Raw genomic sequence first — 22,677 nt, forward strand, 5'->3', positions numbered from 1 at the left:
GTCTCAAAAGCCCAAAGTACTGCTGTTGTGGGGAAAGGCAGAGAAACTGCAAAAACCAAAAGTTTTTGGATGCTTATCCAACTTGAATAAAAATCCCTAACACCCAAACTAAGTACCTGGGTTTTTGCAAGAGGAAAAAGACAACCTACCTTTCTAACCAAATGACCTCAGCATAGTTCCAGAGCAGAGCCCAACCTCTTGACTTTTTAATTGGACAATTCAGCCAATATCCACTTGGCCACAAAGGCTCTGTTGTAGCAGGTTTCAGGACAAGTATCAGTAACATCCAACTCCTACTTGTTTGTCCTCACCTACTGCCTTTTTCCTTCCAGTGGGCCTGCCTAAGGTCTGGGTGCCTTTATACCCTGCCATCAGTACTGGCCATTGATCAATGTTCACAGAAAACACACATGAAAATGGATTAGTAGAGGAGGGGTGTTTCACCTCATACATTTCTCCCAGGGATTTACATTTAGTGTTTAGTATTTCGTACATCAAGTGGATTTCCCCCACCTCTCAGTTTATCAAATTCCTTTTTAAACCAGTTCATACTTCTAACCTCTACAGCACACTAACAAGTGCCACAATTCTTCTAAACCTGCAGCACAGCAAATTTCATTCAGTGTCCTTGGTTCTTATGTTACAAGAAACAAGTAACAGTTGCTCCTCATCACCCTCTTTGCACCATTTATAATTTATATAAATCTATCAACAGCTTTTTCTTATCAGTCTTCTTACTCAACCTTAAATCCTAGCATACTTCACCTGCCTCATATGGGCATCTGTGCCACATCTTCAACCATCCCTGCTCCAGTGTCCTATGGGACAGAATTAAGGAGAAACAGACTCAAAGGCAGGTGTCATGGCTCAAAGTTATAACTCTTCAATCACTTAGATGACACTCTAATGTCTTCTAGTTTATTCCTTCTCAAATAATTTCTAATCTTTCTTAAAAGCATTCCTTAATGCTTTTAACCACATGATGAACCCGAAAATATCTGTGCTGTTAAAGAGCTTATGGCTAATCTAATTTAAGTGTTAATTCAGCACTTAAACTACTACTACAGAAACATTAAGTTTTCCATGACATAACTTGATCTCTTACACTTAAGGACATAGGATGGAAAAAGGCAGATAAACAGCATTATCAAGAGAATAACCTGTTTTGATTGCTTCAAGCAGCTTGGCATTCTTCTCTCCTTCAAGCAGTCTGTGGTAATACCCAGGATTTTGTTCCATGTTGGTTTGGGCCCCACTCACAATCATCCAGACCAATGCACGGTGTTCATTGGGGATGCCTTTCCTGATATATCTCTTCACTGCAAGACAAGAAGTTTGGTTTTGTTTGTTCATTTTTAAATAAAAAAAAAAAAAAAAAAAAAAAAAAAAAACTTGTATTATTCTTTTTTAAATGAGCAGCCTGAAGTTAAGAAGTCATAGGAAAACTCTTGAGTGGATATTATTATATTTTCTCTCCTATGCTACCATTTTAGAATAAGCATTTACTTCTTACCTGCATAGTATATTTTAGATTCACTCCTAAGTTCTTCTCAAACAGACTCCCCCCTCAGAACTTCAGACTCAGGTTTTCCTCCCTCAACTCTTCCCTTGTTAAAATTTTGAATCCTTTCCTCTTCTTCTGCTTTTCTGGATGGAGATAAAAACAGCAAAGCTTCTCCCTTGATCTTTGTCCTCTTTCATTCAGAAAACCTCTGACTTGACTTTTCCTACATCACCACTGGCCTCTGATACGATGGCTCTGCCCATTCTGCTCCAACATCAATGGCCATGTTACCATAACCCTAGGTCCTCAGCATAGCACCTGACCACTGAAATACAGCAGAAACTGAGGAATATGAAATATGTGCCTCTTGTCTACATGAGCCCTGGAAGAACTGGAGTGATGTGAGTGAGCAACAGCTGACTTTTTCCTAGAATAACTGTGGAAGTCTTTGCAAATCTAAAGCAGCTCTTATCTCCTGCATAATTTTCATCATAAGGGTGTGCTTCAGGGTTTTTTTAAGCAGATGATTCAGTGTAAATAACTATGATGCAAAATTACAGGAAGAAGCATCAGGCTAATGACAACAAAAGCAGCTTCCTCCTGAGAATGGTATGAAAAATATTAATAAGGAGTCAGTGCTGCTAATGGGTACATAATCCTAAATCAGCTTTACCTATTCTTACCCAAATAGAATGTTTGAGATTCTTCTTTTTCTGCAGAGAAGAAAATAACAAATGAAACAGACATTTCGTACTAAATGAATCATGTTGTATCAATAAAAGCATCAACTTCGCCTCTCTAAATTTTATGGGACTCAGATCCAAGTGGGGATTTTTATTCCACCCACACACTACCACACACAATATCACTACCTAGCCAGGTTTTATTGAATCACAGTTCTGTAATAAATGCTGCCTAAATGAAAGGCCTTAAAAACAGCAGAGTGAAGCAAGGCTGTACAACTCAGCCAGACACCTTCTAAATACATTCCATCTAATTACAGCTGCTATCCTTTAGGACCCAAAGCTGCTTCCCCCATGACACCCAACATAAAGATGCACATATAATGAGCATTTCACCCACCTAAAATCTGGTGTTTTCTCTCAAAGAAACATATTTGTAATAAATGCAGACCCTTAATAAATTGTAATAAATAAAGACCCTGCCTGGTCTGCAGGGTACAGTTTTTGTTTAGCTGTTCAATGAAGATTTATATTACAGGTTACAGACTCTACAGTTATAGCTGTAAAGTTACCTTAACTACAACCTGCTTTTAGACTGGAAATAATTCACTTGTTTCCATTGTGGTTTAATAATCCCCGCTTCATCTTTTTTACAAGATTTTGAACTCTAATGCTCAAGATATCCTATAAATTGACATAGCAAATACAGGAATGACTGTCAAGGACCAGTCCCATTTAGATTAACAAGGGACATTCAGATGAGCCTAGAAACAAATTTACTGGCTTAAATACTGGATTATAGCATTTTAGCACATAATCCCAATGGCATTTTTTTCTGGAACAACTGTAAATTCTGGAAGCATAGCCAACCTTGATATCCAACAATACACATTAAATTCAAGAGAAGCATGGACAAGCTTTTGACAGTGGCACAAGGGGAAAGCAGCCTGCAGCACAGCACACACTCATTATTCCTCAGTGTCATCGTTCTCATGGCAATAGACAGCCAGGGGCTTGTATCACCCCAAGTGACTACTGACCCAGCTCCCTCACTCCCTGAGGAATGCAAAAGCCCTTCACATTGTGCTTTTTTCCCCTCACACCATTGTAATACTTGCTAGGATCTGCAAACTGGCATTCAGAAGCAGCAAAATAGTTTTGAAAAGGAGTACAGCTGCAGTTTAATATATATCATTTATATATGTAGATAGACATAGATCTATCATATTCTATAAACAGAATTGTGTTTATACAATTATGTATATATATAAGCTCTCTTCCACATTGTCCTTGGGAGCTGAGAAGCCCACAATATTCTATACACTGCAGAATACCCTCCCACTGTTACATCTGAGCAGCTTTCCCAGATGAAGCCAGATCATGCATGGGTTCCACTCACACATCCAATGCCAGCTGTAAACCAAGTGCTTGATCTCAAAAGTAGCACTGTTGAATAACCCCAAGCACTGCACAAAGAATCACTCCCAGGACAATCATAGTATGTGGTCTAAATTCTAGACCATACATAGGTAAGAAATATCTTTAGGTAAAATTTTTGCCTCTGTTCATTAACAAAATAGGAACCATCAATTTTTAGGAAACCCTCCCCCCTCTTAATAATTCAATTGCCTCTGACACTTTGTGCCACTTTCACAAGTTTAGAGTCACACTTTATGAATGTGGTTTCCTTTTTACAAGAAAAAACAGCTACCTGATAGGGCAGCAGTCTAAAAGTGATGATAAATACCCAAAGTAACTTTCAAGAGAAAAATATGCAGAAAAGAACATTTCTCTAATACTGTATGCTACTTACAGTAACAAGATGTAAAAATAATTTCAACCTGCTTGTCCTTGTTCTATGGTAGAATACGAGAATTTGGAGACTTCTGCTTCAAGGCAAGTGTTGCATTGCCTTTTTCCCCTATTAACATTGTTTCACTCTACAGCATAGACTCAAGTTTACATAGCAAAAAAACCCCAAACAGCTAAAACAAAAAATTATCTAATCTTAAAAATACTTTTTGAGAAGCATCGGCACTTCTATTTTTTCAGGTACTGACAATTACTGTTGAACATTGAGGAAATACACTTAGACTCTAGAAGAAAAATTCTGTAGAAAAGCTGGAAACAGCATACAAGGAACTGAAAGCTTTATTTCATTAATACATAACAGAAAAAACTGAGCACATAAGTGCTGTAATAAAGTTCCAGTCAAACTGACTTTCCTTCCGCCAAGCCCTGGGCTGGAACAGAAGTGCTTGTGTTATAACCACTGTTTAATACATTTACTTTTCCCTTTCACTGTATTTTATCAAAGATCATAAAGTGCCTTCTGCTACTGGTCACCAACAGCCAAATTCTTTTGTGTAGCATGATTTTGGTCAGAATTAGGATAGTTCGAGCAATTATGTCAGAGAGTTTGTTGCCCACCTGTAAACAAAACAGAGCAGAAAGCTGTATTTTGGTCCCATAAAGATAGAGCTGAATGAAATAAGGAAAAAAAATTTTGAGGAACTCAGTAGCAGTAGTGACAGAAAGAAGGCAAGTGACAAACAATGATTATAAACTCTCATGTGCAGTGGAAACAAGGTGAAGATAAGGGTGGGGGGGGAAACTAAATACCAGAAAAATAACCCAAAGGAAGAGACTGGAGAATGAGTGAAAGGAACTGTCAGCCAAATTCCCATGACCCACCCTACCAGCAGGCTGCAACACAGAACAACAGAATGCACTGCTTAATTACCATTGTTAAAACACAGTCTAATTCTTTTTCTTTATAGTGGAACAGAATTACACACATACAAACCACCCTGGATATGAGGCAAACCCAGTAGTATGTGAACATGCCACATTTCCAAACTGGAAAATTAACACAAGTCATCACTTCTTCCTGTTCACCTGGGCAGAAATTATGAGCTTCTCTGTGTGTAGACAAATGGGTGCAGAACTACTGGGATACCACACATACACTGCCTCTCTCATATCTACTCACAGCAGAACACACAACACTGGTTCACAGCTACTGTGTTTGGGGAGGGAAGTGGCAAATCAAATATTCTTCTCAGTTCTACCTTATGGCAGAGCCAGCAGCTCTGAGCAAAGCTTCATAGCAATGAAGCCAGATCCTGGAGGAGGGAAATTCAGTGAATAACCAGCAGAGCTTCTGCTGTTTGCCTGCAAGGAAATCACTGCATAATCATCTTGCAGAATAAAGCACACACCTGCTTACACAATTCCATGTGCATGTCACAGAACGCATTCTTAGTACTGAAATGAGAAGGAAAGTATTTAAAAATCAGTAATTGCACAGGTCAACCTTTCACTCTCCTCCTCTGAGGTATCAGATGAGGCTAATGCAGAAAGCTTTTTGTAACAACTCTGAATCTACTCTCAGTCTACATTTCCTCAGTATTACTTTTTCCTGTCTCTCCCTGGAATTACATGTATATGTGAGAATCCATAGCCTAGAAATCCAGGTATATTTAGCAAAAGTCAGCAGCATCAAAGATGATGCACCAGCCCACAGGACTTGTGACAGTCCAGAGCCATTGCCTGTGTCCCCTCAGTAGATTTATAGAATCCCAGTTTCCACAATGAGCAACTTGTTGGAGACAATCAAAGCCACAGTAAAGGCTGCTGCTATTATGTGCCCAATGGGGCAGCATGACCATTGGTTCTGAAGCCTGGTGGACAAGTTGAGAGATTTGGTCAAAGTTTTGGCTCCAAAATAAGACCAAAGGCATTCCCACTGTTAGTATCACAGTAACATTCTGTTTCTAAAATGCTAGAATTGGGAACACAAAGAAATGAAATGAACTCACAGAAACTGCTAAAAGCTGCCACTGTTACCACTCACACATTAAGAGAAGGGTATGAATCAAAACTGAGATGATTTTTCCACAACTAGAGGACTAAGTTCTGCAAAACCTCAAAATCCTCACTAATTCCAAATGGCATGAAGTTCTCACTACATTCAAACTTGACACCCTAAACAAAAGCATCTTTACATATCTAAGAAAAAATAATATAGTAGGAGTAGATACTTTCTGGTTAGCAGTATATGATCTAGCAGTTATAGCTCAAACCTTCGTTTTCTGGAATTTCTCACCCGTAAAACAGACATCTGTACAAAAAAAATACACTGTTATATTTAAAATTTCTCACTAGTTATCATCACATTTTCTGGTGCCAAGGAAAAAAAAAACAATCCCAAAACCATCAGAATCACCAGCTAAAGGCTTCACCTGGAGCACAGCTCTAAATTTTACTCAATTTTTACTTAACATTCTTCAGAGAACTCTGCTCAACTCCAAAAGACACCCAAAGAGAAAGCAACCTGATAAGCACCATTTACAGCAAACAGGAAAATTTAGATGCTTATATGAAAACATAACCCAGAGAGAGTGGGAGGAAACTCCATCCTTTAGTTTCACAGGATTCCCTAACACCTTCTGACTCTCTGCATTTATTTCTACCTGTATCTCTTGCAAGATAAAACATTACTAGAGGTTTTCATGCTCTTTGAAGCAGACATTAATATTTCCATCAGCATGTTATCCAATGTTGCATTAGCCCCTGCATTAATCTTACTTTCTTCACTTCATAAGGAATTTATCATCAGTTCTTAGTACACAGCTTTTTAGCTGCATGGTACAATGGCATTTTATAAAAGGAGGATAAGGAGAGCTAGAAAATCTCAGCAGCCTTAGGAACTCTTAAAGAGGCAGCAACGGAGAGTTCTAACATCCTGATCCCTGGGGTTCAAGACAGCATCTTCTACATAATCTCATGTCTTGTTAAAGAGAGCACAGAGTACAGTACAGCCAACAGCTGCAAAACAGCATCTTGGAGTGCCAGTGGCCACAGTAGCTGGGTTACAGATGTAACAAGATATTCCTGTGCTGAAGAGCCATTACTCTTTTGAAAGGTTTAAATGAAATCCCTCTAACAACAGCATATTGCTTATGAATTATTACTCGTTTTCATTTGAAGGCAGAAAGAGTATTCAACAATTAAAAACACGAACCTATTAAATCCTTACATAATGCACTTTTACCTATAAAGAGACATGAAGCTCACCTTTTAAACTCTTCTGTATACTGTTATTCCCCTTTAGGAGCTTGGACCATTTTATTGCTCTTCTAGTGAGTACCACTAGGTATCTGGAAAAGAATGCTTCATAGGATGCATAATCAAAGTCTTCTGGCCTTTCAAACCCATATGGATCAACCCTACAAAATAAAAATAATTCCTGTAATAATGTTTCTACATACCTACAGCTGAAGGAAAAAAAAAAAGCAAGTATGCTTTAAATAACTTCCAGCTGCTATTTCTAAAAGCAGCTGAAGACTCCCTCCTCCCAGCAAAAGCCTACTTTACACAAACTGCTACACTCCATTTAGCATATCAAAGCTGTTTAAATAAATTAACTTAAACATGCACTGTTCAGTCAGTTTCACAGATTTCATTTTTTTTTTAAGTAAGGAGTTTTTGGAGCAAAGTTTTCCACTGTGTGCAAAACTGACTCAAAATTATGGCCACATAAAAGTCTGGGAGGTATTTTTCTCCACAACACAGGCAAAGTTGAAAAGTATGAAGTGTAGTACAACAGCTCCAAAACGGCCTGAATTCTCTTTTTAGACAGTTCTGTGCAGAAAAATGACAACAGAAAGTACATGTGTAACAAGTTACAAAGGTTATTTTTTAAACAGGTAGCTTCTGAAATTATCTTCATGAAAATACACAAGACGGAAAAAGACAAATCCTTGTGTCGAGCTACCTTCTTCATATGTAGTGCCAAAATGCTTGTTTTATTATCTTTTACAATTGTTCAAAGTTACAGCACATTATCTCAGACAGCACAATAATGACAGAGTATCAGAACTGCACAGCTGATTCTGTTCTAATGTATCAACTCACCTTGCTAAATTATATTTATGGCAACTTCCCAGGCTGCTCCATACCTGCGAATTATCACCTGAGTACAGGACATTAAGGGCTTTACAGAAGTTAAACAGGCAGAGGGATCTGTCCAGTCAGACAAGGTTTCAAGGCAGACTTCAGGCTCTAACTTCCCGAAACACTGCCTGTTTCATTCATGGCGAAGGAATTTGGCCATGGAGAAGCACTGGCACAGCCTTGGGAAAACTGGCTCACGGGAGCGTCACAGGTAGCAAAGCATGAATCAGATGAGGAACAATTAAATATTCACACCCCAAATCTTTATTACATTGTTGGCTATTTAGAAGAGCACCTTAGTATTCATGTACTCTTCAAATCTGGCACAAAACCCACAGGTGTAACAAGCACCGAGACCCCCGACACAGGTTTCTCTGAAGACACGGAACATGAAACCCCCCCCCACACACAGAAAATCTCCTCACACGTCCATCAACACACATCTCTTATTTACGACCGCAACGGCCGAGGCAGCAAGTACAGATTAATTTCATGCTCCACTCCATTCCTAAGCTAGAAAGGGAAAACAAAGAGGGAGGACGCAGGGTTTTAGGGAAGCCACCTTCCCCGGCTGCCCTCGGGCAGCGAAGGTTGCGGCGGCCGCTCGGTGCCCTCAGCCACCAGCCGCGCCCGGGCCGGTCCGTGGGGGCTTCCCCCGGCCGCAGCCCCCGGCAGGGCCGGCTCCGAGCGCTCGGGGAGGCGCAGCTCGCCCTCCCTGCGCGGCTGGCGCGGTCCGAGCTCAGCCCTGTCGGCAGCCCTACCTGTACGCCCAGTCCCGCCCGTCCTCTCGCCTCGCCATCGGCCGCCCCGCTGGCGCCCGGCGGGCGCTCCCAGGCCGAGCAGCGCCGCGGCCGCGGCCCCGAGCCGAGCTCCGGCTCCGCAGTTCAACTCTCTGCCGCCCTGCGAGGGGCGGGGGCGGCCGCCGAGCCCGCCCCGTGCCCGGGCCGGCAGCGGGCAGGGGAGAGCAGGGCAGAGCAGGGCAGGGCAGGGGAGGGGAGGGGAGGGGAGGGGAGGGGAGGGGAAGGGAAGGCAGGACGGGGCAGGGCGGAGGAGGGTAGGGTAGGGCAGGGCAGCTCCGCGCCCGCGGGGCCGGGCCGCCTTCCCTGCCCGGCCAGCCCGGCTGAGAGACGCGGGTCTGATGGTGATACCGGCTTATATTTGTGCATTTCACATTTCGCTCATATCTTGGGGGGGGGAGGAAAAATCAAGTGTTTTAGCACGAGGGAAACGTCTCACTAGTATGGGGGGAGAGAGGTTTCAGGTACAGCTCTTCAAAGCCAAGAAATTTCTCCATAACCAGGAAGAAGAGATGATTGTGTTATTAATTAAGTTCACTTGGTTGGTTTGAGATTTTTTCCCCCAAATCATCACAATCTTCTTTTTAATTTCTCCAAATTATTCATTACAGTCATAATCACAGAATATTCTGAGTTGAAATGGACCCACAAGGATCATCAAAGCCCAACTCCTGGCCCTGCAGAGGACACCCCAAGAGTCGCATCATGAGCCTGAGAGCATCGTCCAAATCTTGAGCATCTTGAAATCTGTCAGGCTTGGTGCTGAGACCACTTCCCTGGGAAGCCTGTTCCAGTGCCCAGCCATCCTCTAGGTGAAGAATGTTTTTCTAATACACAGAAATATTCCCAACTTCAGCTTCTGCTGATTAGTTTCCACTGTAAACTAACATTCATTTAGATATTACTTAAATAATAAATGGCAGATGGTAAAAAATGTGGTGTAATAACACAGAAAATTATATTTAAAAGCTGGCTTCCACATTTCCAGAATCCACCTCTAAAATTAGCACACACTGTTCTTCATCTTTAGAGGTCTTGAACAAAGCCTGAAGCCCACAAGGACTCAGCCCTACCTGACTGCCAGCAGTTTAATTCATAACACACTGCAAAACAGAAGGAAGAGAGCAAAATTATATCCCTGCTTGTCATTTTTTGAATAAAGTTCTGACTTTGCATCCAGCAAAGTGCTTGGAAAATTACAGCTACTGCTGGGGAAACATTATCTTGTTCAGCCAGCAAGTAAGAGTTGCTGCAGACAACAGATGGGATTTCACAAGGGAGATCAACAGTTGTTCCAGCACACTCTTCGGGAAAGCTACCTTCCCTCTGCGGGATCACAGGCAATCACCCACACAGAAATGGAAAAGTAGTTCGGCTCCAATGGCAAGGAAAAGAAAATAAAGAGGCTTGTGCTTGGTTTAACTGACTCTGCAGTGCTGTGAAATTTTGTGATTGTTCAGCAAAAGGTAATTATTACCTTTTTTGTGTGAGAGGGCGGGAGGGCATTCTGTGCTTCTGTGCTTCAGCGGGCATGGGGCTGCTCCTGCGGGAGCGTGGTGCTGCTCAGATTACTGTGCGGCATCACGAACTCGCTCGGGTACTGGCAGAGCTGGAGCGTGATTGAGCCCAGCCCGGGGAGGGCCGGCCGGCGCCTGTGCCAAGCCGGGCTTGACTCGCCGCCAGCGTTGCCTTGGCGGAGCGTGGGCACAGGCACACTCAGCAAACAGCTCTGCCCTGCGAGATGGCCACGGTCTCACAGAAAATCCTTGGCAGAGGTGTGGATAGGAGGGAACGTTGTCCCACGGAAGAAAAAGAAGCCTCAGTTAAGCAGAATATCCTCTTCTCCAAATCCTGAAGGCACAGACTTTTTACGTAACAGTTATACTTCATCTGTCAACATCAGGCTCTTTGGTGCATGTGCCCTTTGAAATTGATGCATCAAAAGTTCCCTGTAAACAGCAGATTGTTTCTGTGATTAATTAAGGTACATCTGCTGTGCATCAAGGGCAGCCTTGTCTATAACACAGTGTACTTTTACTCAAGCCTCAAATGTTATGAACAGCTTCTGTTGCTCTAACACAAACACAACTGTGTGGCTGACTCAAATTTATGCCTGTTACACACAAAAACTCCCATTAACAATGCTTAGGTTATTAATAGATTAATAGAAATAATTCCTAAATTTCAGCACAATAATTGGATCCCCATATTTTGTCTGATAATACAGGCCAGCCTACTGTCTGGCAAGAGAGAATACCTTGGTTGTCCTTCCCAGGGTTTCAATGCTGCTCTCTTCTGGGCACATGATATCATGTTGCTTTTAGAGGCATTCAAAGAAACTAATGCATAAACCCTCGAATCTGAAAACTGCTTTGGTGGTGTGATCAGCAGAAAAAGATACTATTTACTTTTGATCCTTTACTTCTGAAGGAGCTGGTGACAGTGGCAGAGTGCAAAAGGGTAAGCTTAGTTCACGTTCAGACCAGTAAAGCTCACAGCCTTCCTATCTGCCATCTGGTGCAAAAGGAAATACACTTTATATAACTTCTCCCCACCCCTTTTTTGCATCTGAACCTTGTCCCTGAAGTTTTTATGTTATGATGAACGTGTTTGGTAGAAATTCTCATCTTTCTGCTCCCAGAGTAAAATAATGACTCCCTTAAAATAGTGACTTCCCTTTAAGGGTAGGCATTTAGACGCGCTCCCTGCAAAGGCAGATGAAGACAGCAGGTGAGTGTTTCACAGGCTGAGGCATTCAGACCTTTGCTTGTCTCACACCTTGCATTTTAGTGAGCAAGGCTTCCCTTCTTGTGTTTGCAGAGCAGTTGCTAAACACCAAGATGATTCTCAGCCTTATCGGGAATTATTCTGGAGTGGCTTTATGCTTCCTAACATTGTGACTGGTGTGCTACGTCACCTATGTTTGATGCATCAGCAGTGCTGAAATGTGGTTCAGCTCCTCATATACCACCTCACAGCCATTGTTACTCTTAAGACCAGAAGTGGATAAGCACCAGGAGATAATAATATTTGTACTGGAAGTATTCCTTTGACTGCCTGTGGGGATGATAAGGATTCTTTGTCTATTCAAGAATGGAAGAAATTTATTTATGATTTTGAATATCAGATATGTGTCTGGGGTTTTTTTCCCCTGAGCTTCTATTTTGCTGGCTTCAGGAAGGCCAAAGAAGAGACATTGTTAGGGGAAAGAAAAGCACTATAGGACCAAGAAAGAATAAGATGTGTGTGAATATAGGTGTACATGGATATAGTGTGCCTAATATTTTTAAAACAGCATGGGTGAATCTGTTCATAAGAAATACCAGTGAGAAACACCATTTTCAGCAAAGGCAGCAGCTCTGCTTTTTCAGATCCAGACAGGAATTTAAATTAAAAAAAAAAAACTTAACTGCTTACAAGATGGTTTAATAGCCCCTCTTAAAAAATATGAATGCATCAGCATTGAAGAAGAGATAAAAAGAAAATTCTCACTACAGACTGGGTGATGTAGTATCCTAAGTAAGGGATGAAAATCCCACAGCATACGTGGCTTCCCTAGTTCATGTGATTTTCCATACAGCTACTCATCTTTGTGTCTGTACTTAGTTAACAATGCCACACAAGTGTACTCTGCTTCCTTGGAGCTCTACTTTTTGGCTGGAGCTACTTTCCCACGACCTGAAATAAATCTGCTGCTCCATACTTGAAGAAAACAGTTAGGTTAAGTAGATTTGGCAATATAGAATATCCAGTAAGAAGTAAACATATGTGTATGTGTGTGTGTGTATGTGTGTATACCATATATATAACTACCACATCCAGACCCCTTTAGTTCCTATTACAACCAGCTATCTACCAAGTGTAGTCAATCCTCACCTACATATGGATTAAGGCTCTCAATCCATAATGAAATGTAATGAAATGCTAAACTTGTTCCATGTTTTTGTCCCAGCAAATTGCATCATGCTTACATAATTGTAGTCTGCAGGCCTGATTAAACCTGTTCACGTGAATTGTTCCACCAGCATTCACTGAACTTTAGAACAGACTGCATAGCAAGGACAGAAGTGTGTTTTTAAAGTTAATTTCCACTATTCCCTAAAGGCTTCACAGCTTCATGTCTATGAAGGTTACTAGCTGTAAGCACAAGTTACATCCACGTCTAGTCTGGGAACCGCCAGTATTTTGATTATTCTCGGTATGACTGTGGCCCCAGGACTCAAAGCATACTGATAACAGCATCTATAAAAAGGAGCTCTAAAGCTTGCTACATAGCACTGCAGCTGCCTGGAGAATCAACATTACCCATGGAAACCTCTGCAGAAGGGTTTCTGCACCCAGCTGCCATCCTCCAGCTGCATCAGAAAAGAAGGCTCAAGGCTGTAAGTGACAAACCTGGAAACAACAGGGGAAGAGAAATTATATGGTAGTGCCCTCGGTGTGAAAAACACAGCAAAATCATATGTCAAAAGTGATATGGGAAAGACACTTAAACATTATTAGCAGGAAGCGTTCCTAAGGTAGGGAGAAGCATGTCCTTAGGAAAAAGGTCAGTAGCTATCACAGATCGGTAACCCAGCAGTGTGGAACTGAGTAGAGCAGGAGAGAAATTAATGAATCTACCTTAGGCCAAGCTGCAACTCTGTAAAACATTTTTGTTATTCAGCTGACAAAGTGAAGGATTTTCTAGATGGCTTTGTTCTGTTTATCTTGTTTTTCCTTATCTACTTGAATGATCATGAGGGATGTGCTGAAAGCCCGAAAGCCCTCTCTAAATCACGCTGATGATGTTTACCTTCCTGGCTGCATGAGTACAAGGCTTATAACTGAACTTTGAAATTTCATAGGGAGAGATGGTAGGCAAGATTGGAGATTATTAACTCCTTACTTGTCCCATCCCCTTTTCTTTCTTATCCCCAATTGTGAAGGTACCCTGCCTAGCAAATCTGGTAACTCAAATATCTACTGATTAGGGATGGGGTTTCGTTTGGATGCTCTCTGTCTACTATGACTTCGCATTTGTTCCTAGTTGAGAAAAGTTAAGGCAAACCTTCTCCTGGCCTTTGATGGCTTCTGCATTAGGATTCCTCTGCAAGGACTCTCATTTCAATTGTCTCAAGTAGTATCCCAATTGGTAAGAAACAGGAAGATTTATCATTACAGGTCTTTAAATACAGTATTTGCATATAAGATACATGGTCTTAGCTGTGAATAACATTAGCTATTTCACTTAGTTGTCTCTATGCAGTAAGGGGTTTCTCTAAAAATAATCCATTAAATAAAAAAAAAAACCCAAAACCTTAAAGTAACAGCATGATTTGGTGTAAAGAGAAGAAGGTATGTCTCCCCACTCAGAAACAGACATCAATTTCACACAAGGAATAAGGATGAGTTTTGTAGGAGCACAGATGTAAAGTTCCTGTAATTAAATACTATTTTACAATGCATACATGCAGAGGTACTTAGTTTAAATTAGATCAGCAAATTCCCTTTCTGCAAGTTCCAAGCTTTGGAGTGCTACTCTGCAAAAGCTAATGTGCTCCCAAGGAGGTTGTTCTTCACCATAGCTTTCTGCATGTTTATCCCCTACACATTTTTCAAACTCACAGCCTGAAAGAAAAAGAAGTTTTGTGAAAACTTGAAACTGGGTTTGACAGCAAGAGTGAGTGAAGCTTCTTGGAACTGCAAGGTTATAGCAACAACCATCAGTAGAGACATGCCTCAGTACTTACATGGGATCAGGATATCAGCTGAAGTATCATGTTTTTAAATTCCTTTGGAAGGGAAGAAACTGTGATTGCAACATCTAGGATCAAATTATTACTTTCTTCTGGCTTACTTTGTCAGGTTACAAATTACATCACATGACTAATACTGGAGGAAAAACGTCATTCTCATTTTGTATTCATTTGCAGATAAGTGTTCCTAGTACTATGATAAACTGGTGCATTATCAAAATTGAAATAATTTAATTTTTCTTTTTCATATTTCAGGTATTTCTGACACTGTTCTTTCCCATCTTATAATAATCACATTGAAAAGGGAAGCATAACATTGAAAACCAGCAGCAACATTTTGGTATTTCCATGGTATGCTATACAAATAGATACAAAAATAATATGTTCTCAGTCCACTGTTTGATCTTTTTTACCATTCAAAGGGTAGCTCTTTTGTCAATAAAACACCAGTTTGTTTTTTTCAACAGAGAAATTTTATTTTAGCTGTGTATGAATTAAAGAAAATTATAGACCTTATTTTGCTGTAATTATTCAGGGAGCCATAGCAATCACTGAGTGTGACAGTGCTGCACATTTGTATTGCTTCTGCAATAGGTACTATTTCTGTGTTTTCTTATTTTTCAAAAACATATTTTTCAAAAATTATATTCTCAGATATTCTAAATGTCTAATTTTTATAATTTCCTTTTACATGACATCTTTTCACTGACAATTCTCTATGAGCAGTTGCTAATTTTCTGAACACAGTCAAGTAAGCTTTATGGTAATTATCTTTCCTGATCAATGCAAAGTAATTTTTTTTCATATGGTTGCAAAAGTGCGACTGTTGTCTTATTACACATTGATGGAAAATTGTTGATAAAAAATTGACTGTAGTCAATAATCTACATGTAGATGCAAATAAACTCACCAAAATACATAAGTAATACTTAGAATTGACATTAGACCATTAGAGTTGTGGACATGCCTTGTAGGGGCCCTGATTCTCTGCCACACTCAGTTGCAGTTTAGCACATGATATCTAAATGTGATGAAACCATTTGGAATTCTAAAGAATGACTGTATAAGTAATTCCAGCTGCAATTCTCTTAACTTCACTGTCTTCTCTCAGACAAAGCTTTATGTATTTTGATGGCAGCATAAATGCCCTGTATAAAATTTGTTAAGAATTACAGATTTTGAGAATTTAATGTTTCTTTATATGTGGGCAACAGATTTGTTTGTACAAATGAAACACTTTTCAGCAAAGAAAGCTCAGATTCAATCCCACAGATGTCAATGGAATGGGCTGAGTGTTCTTCATGCCTCTTAATAATTTTCAGTTCTTTGTTTCATCTTGTCCTAGCCCCTGGGGTTCAAGCAGCTGAGGAGTCAAGGATCAGAGAGAGTGTATGAATCCCTCAAGAAGAGATGATCCTCCTCCAGTGTGAAAATCTGTCACTCAGGCCTTCACTCAAGAAAAAAAGGTGGTTTCTCTCTCCAGCTCCAGTGCCCAGCTCTGAAACCCACCCAAGTTTTAGAGCCTTCCAAGGTGCAACACAGAGTTGCTGATCCAGAAGAAACAGAGCTGGGAAGATCTAGTGCTCCTCCCAGCCAGAAAGATCCAGTCTCTGCTTGAAGGGACTGACTGCCTCTTGTGAAATATATTACATGTGGCTGCTGTGTCTCTCACATGGCATTTCTTTGCTTGTGTTACTAAAAGTAGAGGCAGGGGCTATACATTAAAGCAAGCAGATCATAAATGTGAAGGTGTAGTCACAGTTTTACTTCACATCTGACCACTCAGGGAAAATAAACATGAAGGAGCTGCAAGTAGAACAAAAGCAAGTTCAGCCTTTCATCTGGTTAAAAAAAAATCTGCTGGTGTATTGGATATTGTGCAGAACAATTCAGAATTTCCCCCCTGCACATTACAGAACCAGTTATTGCTCACAGCAAAGTTGCAAGTCTAGCATCTCTATGCAAGCTGAGAATCAAATGGTCTAGGAAGATGGATGCCTTGCTGAGAACTTCCTCAGATTCACCTAGTGCTTCAGAAAAGAAAAAAAAAGAAGGAAAAAAAATGAAAAGAAAATAAAAGGAAAAAAAAAAAGAGGGGACTCTTGGAAATCCTCTTCTAGGGAAGACTCAGCTTTCAAGGTGCACACAGTATTCATGAGCATGACTGGGACTTATTCTGTGTGGAAAAACACTGTAGTTCTTTTGATTGCACTGGCTGTATTTTAGAGTTCTGCGGTGTGGTTACTACAAGGGGTGGCCAGAGTTCACAGTGTAGGTTCTAGCACCAAACAAATGCAGGATTAGCAAGGTGTTGTATTTCCCACAGCAATGATAGTGTGCCCCTGACAATACCTTTCATATTCCCAGGAGAGAAAGCTAATGCTGGTCCTTGCAGTTAACCTTATGTAGTGGTAATAAACAGTACTTAAAAACCTCACAGTTTCTGTCAAGGGTCCTCACAAAGGGTCATTTGTAATGAAACACAAGACAGCTCTGGTGGACTGATTTCCAGGAAGAAATAACAGTTAGGTAACACTTACATAAGAATCAATGTCTGGCTTTAGCTTTTCAGTGGTCTGATTTGCTGTTCCAGCATCCTTCAGTACCTTTTGTAAATATATCCTCCTGTGCACTTATTGGTAACTTGCACTCCCCTGACCCACAGAGGAGGGGGAAGTGCAAACTTCAGTTGTCTGGGTCTAGCCTGCATTTAACATTTCTTGCTAAACACTTTTGAAAACCACTGGAGTAACATCAAATAATATTTGAGAAATTTGCAGGAGATGATTTCAAGCAGCAAAGCTGTGAATGCTGAAATATTGACAATAAAGACATGCAAGATACTTATCTTGTCGCTTCCATTTTACCACTTACCTTTAATTAAACTGAAAAAAAAAGACATCTTGAATCTCCTCCCTGAACATACATACTACAATGCAGTAATTGTGTTGATGGTCTGTACTATTAAAGATGGGTAAAAATGTTTAGAAGAGAAAGAATCTGTCTTTGACAAATGTGAGGAGAGATGAGACAGGACACCACAGAGAATCACTGCATCAGGGTTTTTGCAGCTCTAATGTGTACATGACTATTTTTAGAAGACCTATTGTACACAGCAACAACACTAACTGCTAGATGAGACAACTATATTCCTAAAGCCAGTGACATCACATGCAGCTCTCAGAATTTAACTAAAGCATGTGTTTGGCAGGATTATAGTGATAAATAGTGATAAAAAGTAATTAATTATTTTTGTTTCCATCAAATTGAAATATGCTTTTATTTTGCCTCTATTTTTCTTTTAGAAGTTACTCTTGAGAGTAATTTTACAGCCTTTAGTTCATTCTATTTAATGGAGTAAATGACTTTTCTACAAAATTCAGACCTTTCGTGTTATGGATGGAAACCATGATTTCACATTGCCTTCATTTTATTGCTATTCTGTGATCCTCCTAAGATTTTGGGAAGCAAATAATCCCTACAGAGAAACCTGTCTCCCCCATTACTGAATGGTGACAGAAGCAGAGAAGAAGACTCTGTAATCTCTGGCAGGAGACACGTGAACACATTTGCCATATACACCCACATTTATAAGAGGGGCATCCTGAGCTGGCCCAGAATAAGGGAGCTATTGCTGGGCAAAATTCTGTCTGCCTTTGCCAAGGACATCTTTCTTATCACCATTTACTACTAGCAAGCTGTTCACTCACAGGTCTACCCACAGTGCTGAATGATAATGTTCATAAGTGATAAAGCCGCCTCATTAAAAAAAGTTTCCAACTGGCTGTGGAGGCTGGGAAATGCAAGTTGAGTGGCAAGCAGTGGGGAGTCAGAGGGAGCACTTTGAGCTATGCCTGCAGCAGAATAAAACCCAAAGAAATCACTGTGCAGACATTATCAGTGAATGTCAAAAGGGCCTTGAAGTAAATCGTGGAGGATTTGATTGTTGATCTCAGCAAAATACCATCCAGACCTTGTCAGCTGTGGAAAATGGAAAGAAAAGAGTCAGAGCCTACGAAATGCAAGGGCTTCAATTAGGCAAAGCCACATAGCTGTTGGTTTGTGCTCAGTGCAGACACAACATAGAATCACAGAATCTTAGTGTCACCACAGCCAAGGGAATCAAAGAAACTCTCCAACACCATCTTCTACGTATTAGAGAATCAGGCTTTGCTTTATTCTGGCCAGGGTGTGCAATGAAAATCCCTCCATCCACACACGACAACAGTATCAGAGCATCATTTCTGTTGGCAAAGACCTTTAAGGTCATTAAGTCCAACCATTAACCCAGCATTGCCAACTTCACCTTTTTCCTTGAAGTGGCAGAAATGGGGTGGGGAGGGAGAGAGAGGGTCTCCAAAAATGGCTTGTGTGAGGTGAAGGAGCCAGAGCTGTTCTTAGAGAGAGATTGCCAGTGTTGCAGTCTTCCTTTCAGTCATGCACAACCACATAATCTAAATGACAACAAACCCTGGGATTATTTTTGTCCACAGTAATCTGGAAAAGCAGTTGAAGGATTTCCATCCTATAAAATATAAAAGTACACTCTGTGCCAAAGTGGTAATAGGGCTTTAAGACCTTCATGGTCTAGTACTCCTGGAAGTCCCTGTTGCTACTTCACTGTCAACTGAGCCTGAAGCCCTGTATGCATCAGGAAAGGCAGAGGTAATGACATAAATGGTCTTGCAGCAAGGAAAGGAGGTTTAGTCAGCCAAAATTCCTGCATTTTATCAGCCAAAAAGTGCTGTGTGTGCAAAGAGAATGCCCCCAGACTGGCAATGGAGGTATTGCCTCTGCTCCCCTTAGCTTTGACCACATAACTCACAAATTGTTGTGGGGTCAACGACAAGCTATTAAAGTGTAGGAATGAAACAGAGTCACTGGATTGCTGGAGGGAGGAGTTACCAAGTGCTGTTCTTTGCCAGCAACAGGGGCTTCTGGGCATAAATCAAGGTTTCATCTTTGTTTTCCACAGCCTTTGCTGTGCATTTCTCCTTCCCTGGTACTGTAGGAAGCCTCCATGCTTTTCTGTGCTCCACAGCTGCTGATTGTCATGGAGGGCAACCCTGCAGCAGCCCCAAGACAGCTCCTGTCATGACAGCAGCCCTGCAGCCCTGGGAATTGGATGAGCAGAGGGAAAGCCATGGGCAAATACGCTCATGTATGTGTCCAGGTGATGCCTTGAGTTTCTTGAACAACCCATCCATTCCCATGGGCAAGCAGGGGACAGTGGTGGCAGTGACAGAGCAAGAGGAGGCTGGTGTTTGTACGAGGTTTTGGATCGGGGCTGCATTACAGAACACAGCTCTTATGGTCTTGTGGCTTGTAGAGATGAAGACGATGGCTGAGCTCGGGCCTGGTGCAAATAAAACAGGCCTGCTTTTGCTGGTCTGAGAGCTGAGTGCTAGATATCCTTCTACGGTGCTGGAAATGTCAGAGGGAATGCTGTACTTGCTTTGCAGCAGTAGCACCAGCTGCCTGTCCCGTGTCCTGCCCAGGGCTCTAAGGTGCAGAGGACTCAACCTTCCTTACCAGGCTCCTCCTGCAGCTGGGGTGGTGGCACAGGGTAAAATCCCAAGGTATCCAAGGATGAGTAGGTACTGCCCTAGAGCACAAGGAGGGGTGGAAATGCTTTCTCTGCTTGTCCCAGTATTTTAGTAAGTTGAGCACCCAATTGTCCCCAAATTTGAGATCTGCTGCCAGAATGCAGTTTACGTGTGCATCTGTGTAGCGGATCAAAATAGCACGTTCAAAATGTTGGGAGTTTTTTTTAATGTCTGTGAGTGCTTTCTTTAAACTTCAGAGTGGAAAGATTACTATGTTACTGAAAACTCTGTTTTCGGGGTTTTCCCAGGAATTAATGACCAGCTGCATGTTGGAAAGAAATTCTTTCTCATGAGGCTCTTGGGAGGGCTCAGGAGTCTTTATTGAACAATAACTGGAAAATTTGACCCAGAGAGCAAGTTCTCTATGTTTCTTGGAAACACATGATTCATGTTCCAGTCTCATTTTGTAGCCCTTGAACAAGCCAGAAATGTAAGGGGAAAAGTAGGAAAATGGAAAGGAAGAGAGGGAAGGCAGCAATAGGAAATTCATGTGTCACAGGAGTAGCTTAGCAGAGTTTCCATGAGAGCAGTGAGGGAAAAACATATATTCTTTTGTCTATTAAAACTACTCTTTGCAAAATCTTATTGTTACTTTTGTGAAGCAATAATTATTTTTCTTTTGTGAATTGGTGAAGGAATCCAGATGAGTTTTAAGCACAAACATGGACTTTGAAAAAATAGATATGAAAAACATATTTTCCTAGAAAGACTTTTTGATTCAGTGGGGCCCAGACTGAAATTTTTGAACTCTACAGAATTTAACTCATTGTGGCAAAGAGATCAGTAACACTGCAAATCATTGTTTGAGTCTTAATCTTGGACTTTGCTGTGGGGGCTTTGGAGTCAGTCAATGTGGGTATCTCTTAATTAATGTCTGTGTATTACTAAAGACTGTAGGGGGGACCAAGAAATGATCAGATAATCATCACATACTGTTGCTTCACCTCCTGGAAGAGCAGTTTTAATGATTTTGTGCTGTGGACTGTGGCTGCTGCTGAAGTGGGGAGTAAAGATCCCCGTTTGCATTACAAAGAGTGATATTTAATGATCAGCTGAAATATTGATATGTTGTTGATGTCGGCGAACCCAATGGGAAGGATGATGATTTCTAACTCCAGTTCAGAAGGCTGAATGATTTCTTTATTATAATTATGCTATGATACATTAATATACTATATAAAAGAGGATACTAAAAACTACATGCTACTTTCTCTAACTACCATAACTAACACACAACTCGTGACCCTGTTCGCCAGAGTCCAGACACTGGTGGATCTCATTGGCCATCAGGCCCAAACAATCCACCGTGATCCAACCAAGCAATCACTCCAGGTAAACAATTCTCCAAGCACATTCCACAAGAGAAAAACAAGGAGCAGAAATAGAAATTGTTTTCTCTTACATTTCTCTCTGTGCACCTCAATGAAAAATCCTGAGAGAGAGAGAAATGTGCTACCACATAGATATTACCATCTTCGGGGCCATATCCTCATGCCTGGCGAACAGCTGGTCATGCATATAAAATGAAGCGTTGTGGGAGAACTGTTGGGTAGGGTGAAGAGTTAACTCTGAGCTATCATCTTCAGGCAGAATTTGTTCTCCCGACTTCCTTAAGGATACAGGGCTTTTCCTTGTCAGCAAAAAGACACATCTCCACATGGCAAACTCGCCATCTGCAGGCCAGTGAGACAACTCGCCAGGGGCGGGGAAGGAACAGCCCCACAAGCTCAAGGACACCTTACTTAAAATGGTCTTACGATTTCCTCCTCTTTTGTGCCCCATTTAACAAAAGGAAATCACTCCCTGGGTGGTATCCCAAAGAAGTTTAGCGTGTCTGTCTCTGGAGTTTAATCCTATCCCAGTAGATTGCTTAAAAATGTAAAAAAATTAGATTTGATGTTCTTCTGCAGCAGGCTTCTTCTGCCCTTATTAACTCAGGTCTGGTCTCAGCTGCAAGGAGAGAGCATGGCTTCCCAGCCCAGGCCTTTATACCCTCCCCCAGCTACTACAAATCAGCACTGTTTCATCTCAAGAAATACAGTTTTGATTAGAACACGTTGTTTCATAAGCATATTTTTGCCATGAGAACATGGTTTGTTTGTTTCTTTTTAATGATAGTAAAACATAGTGTTTCAGGAAGTTTGAGCTTTCTTTGTCAGGCTGGAGGAATATTATTGGAATGCATTTTTCTATTTGAAATAAATCTTAAGGAGGATATTTACTTTATTTCAGTGGTTATTTTGTAGTGCTCTTGATTGTCAGTTTCATCCAATTAACAATAGAAAGTCAAAACTGAAAGTAACCTCAGTTTCCCCCCATTTTGAATAAAAACTGTCTCTAAGATGAGATTATTTTTTCATTTAAACCTGGGTTTCTAAAGAAGAAAGCATA

General features: G+C 41.0%; 1 protein-coding gene and 2 long non-coding RNA genes across 3 annotated transcripts in view; 1 reads left to right on the plus strand and 2 right to left on the minus strand.

The window, feature by feature from the left end:
• Positions 1–9,012, minus strand: part of GRTP1 (growth hormone regulated TBC protein 1) — a 34,566-nt gene extending 25,554 nt beyond the window's left edge. Inside the window, exons 1-3 of the mRNA XM_068180216.1 lie at positions 8,907–9,012; positions 7,267–7,418; positions 1,161–1,319 (exon numbers count right to left, since the gene is read on the minus strand). Of these exons, the coding sequence (XP_068036317.1) occupies positions 1,161–1,319; positions 7,267–7,418; positions 8,907–8,944 (349 nt within the window). The 5' untranslated portion in view covers positions 8,945–9,012. The remainder of the gene's footprint in view (positions 1–1,160; positions 1,320–7,266; positions 7,419–8,906) is intronic.
• The window catches only part of LOC137468455 (uncharacterized), a 224,167-nt gene that overhangs the window by 159,090 nt on the left and 42,400 nt on the right, over positions 1–22,677 (minus strand). The gene's annotated exons all lie outside the window — the stretch shown is intronic.
• LOC137468456 (uncharacterized) lies at positions 13,344–16,346 on the plus strand. The gene is made up of 2 exons (XR_010995947.1): positions 13,344–15,020; positions 16,026–16,346. It is a non-coding gene; the product is annotated as an uncharacterized lncRNA (long non-coding RNA).

This window comes from Anomalospiza imberbis, chromosome 2 (genome assembly GCF_031753505.1).
Source record: "Anomalospiza imberbis isolate Cuckoo-Finch-1a 21T00152 chromosome 2, ASM3175350v1, whole genome shotgun sequence".
Taxonomy (NCBI): Eukaryota; Metazoa; Chordata; class Aves; order Passeriformes; family Viduidae; genus Anomalospiza; species Anomalospiza imberbis.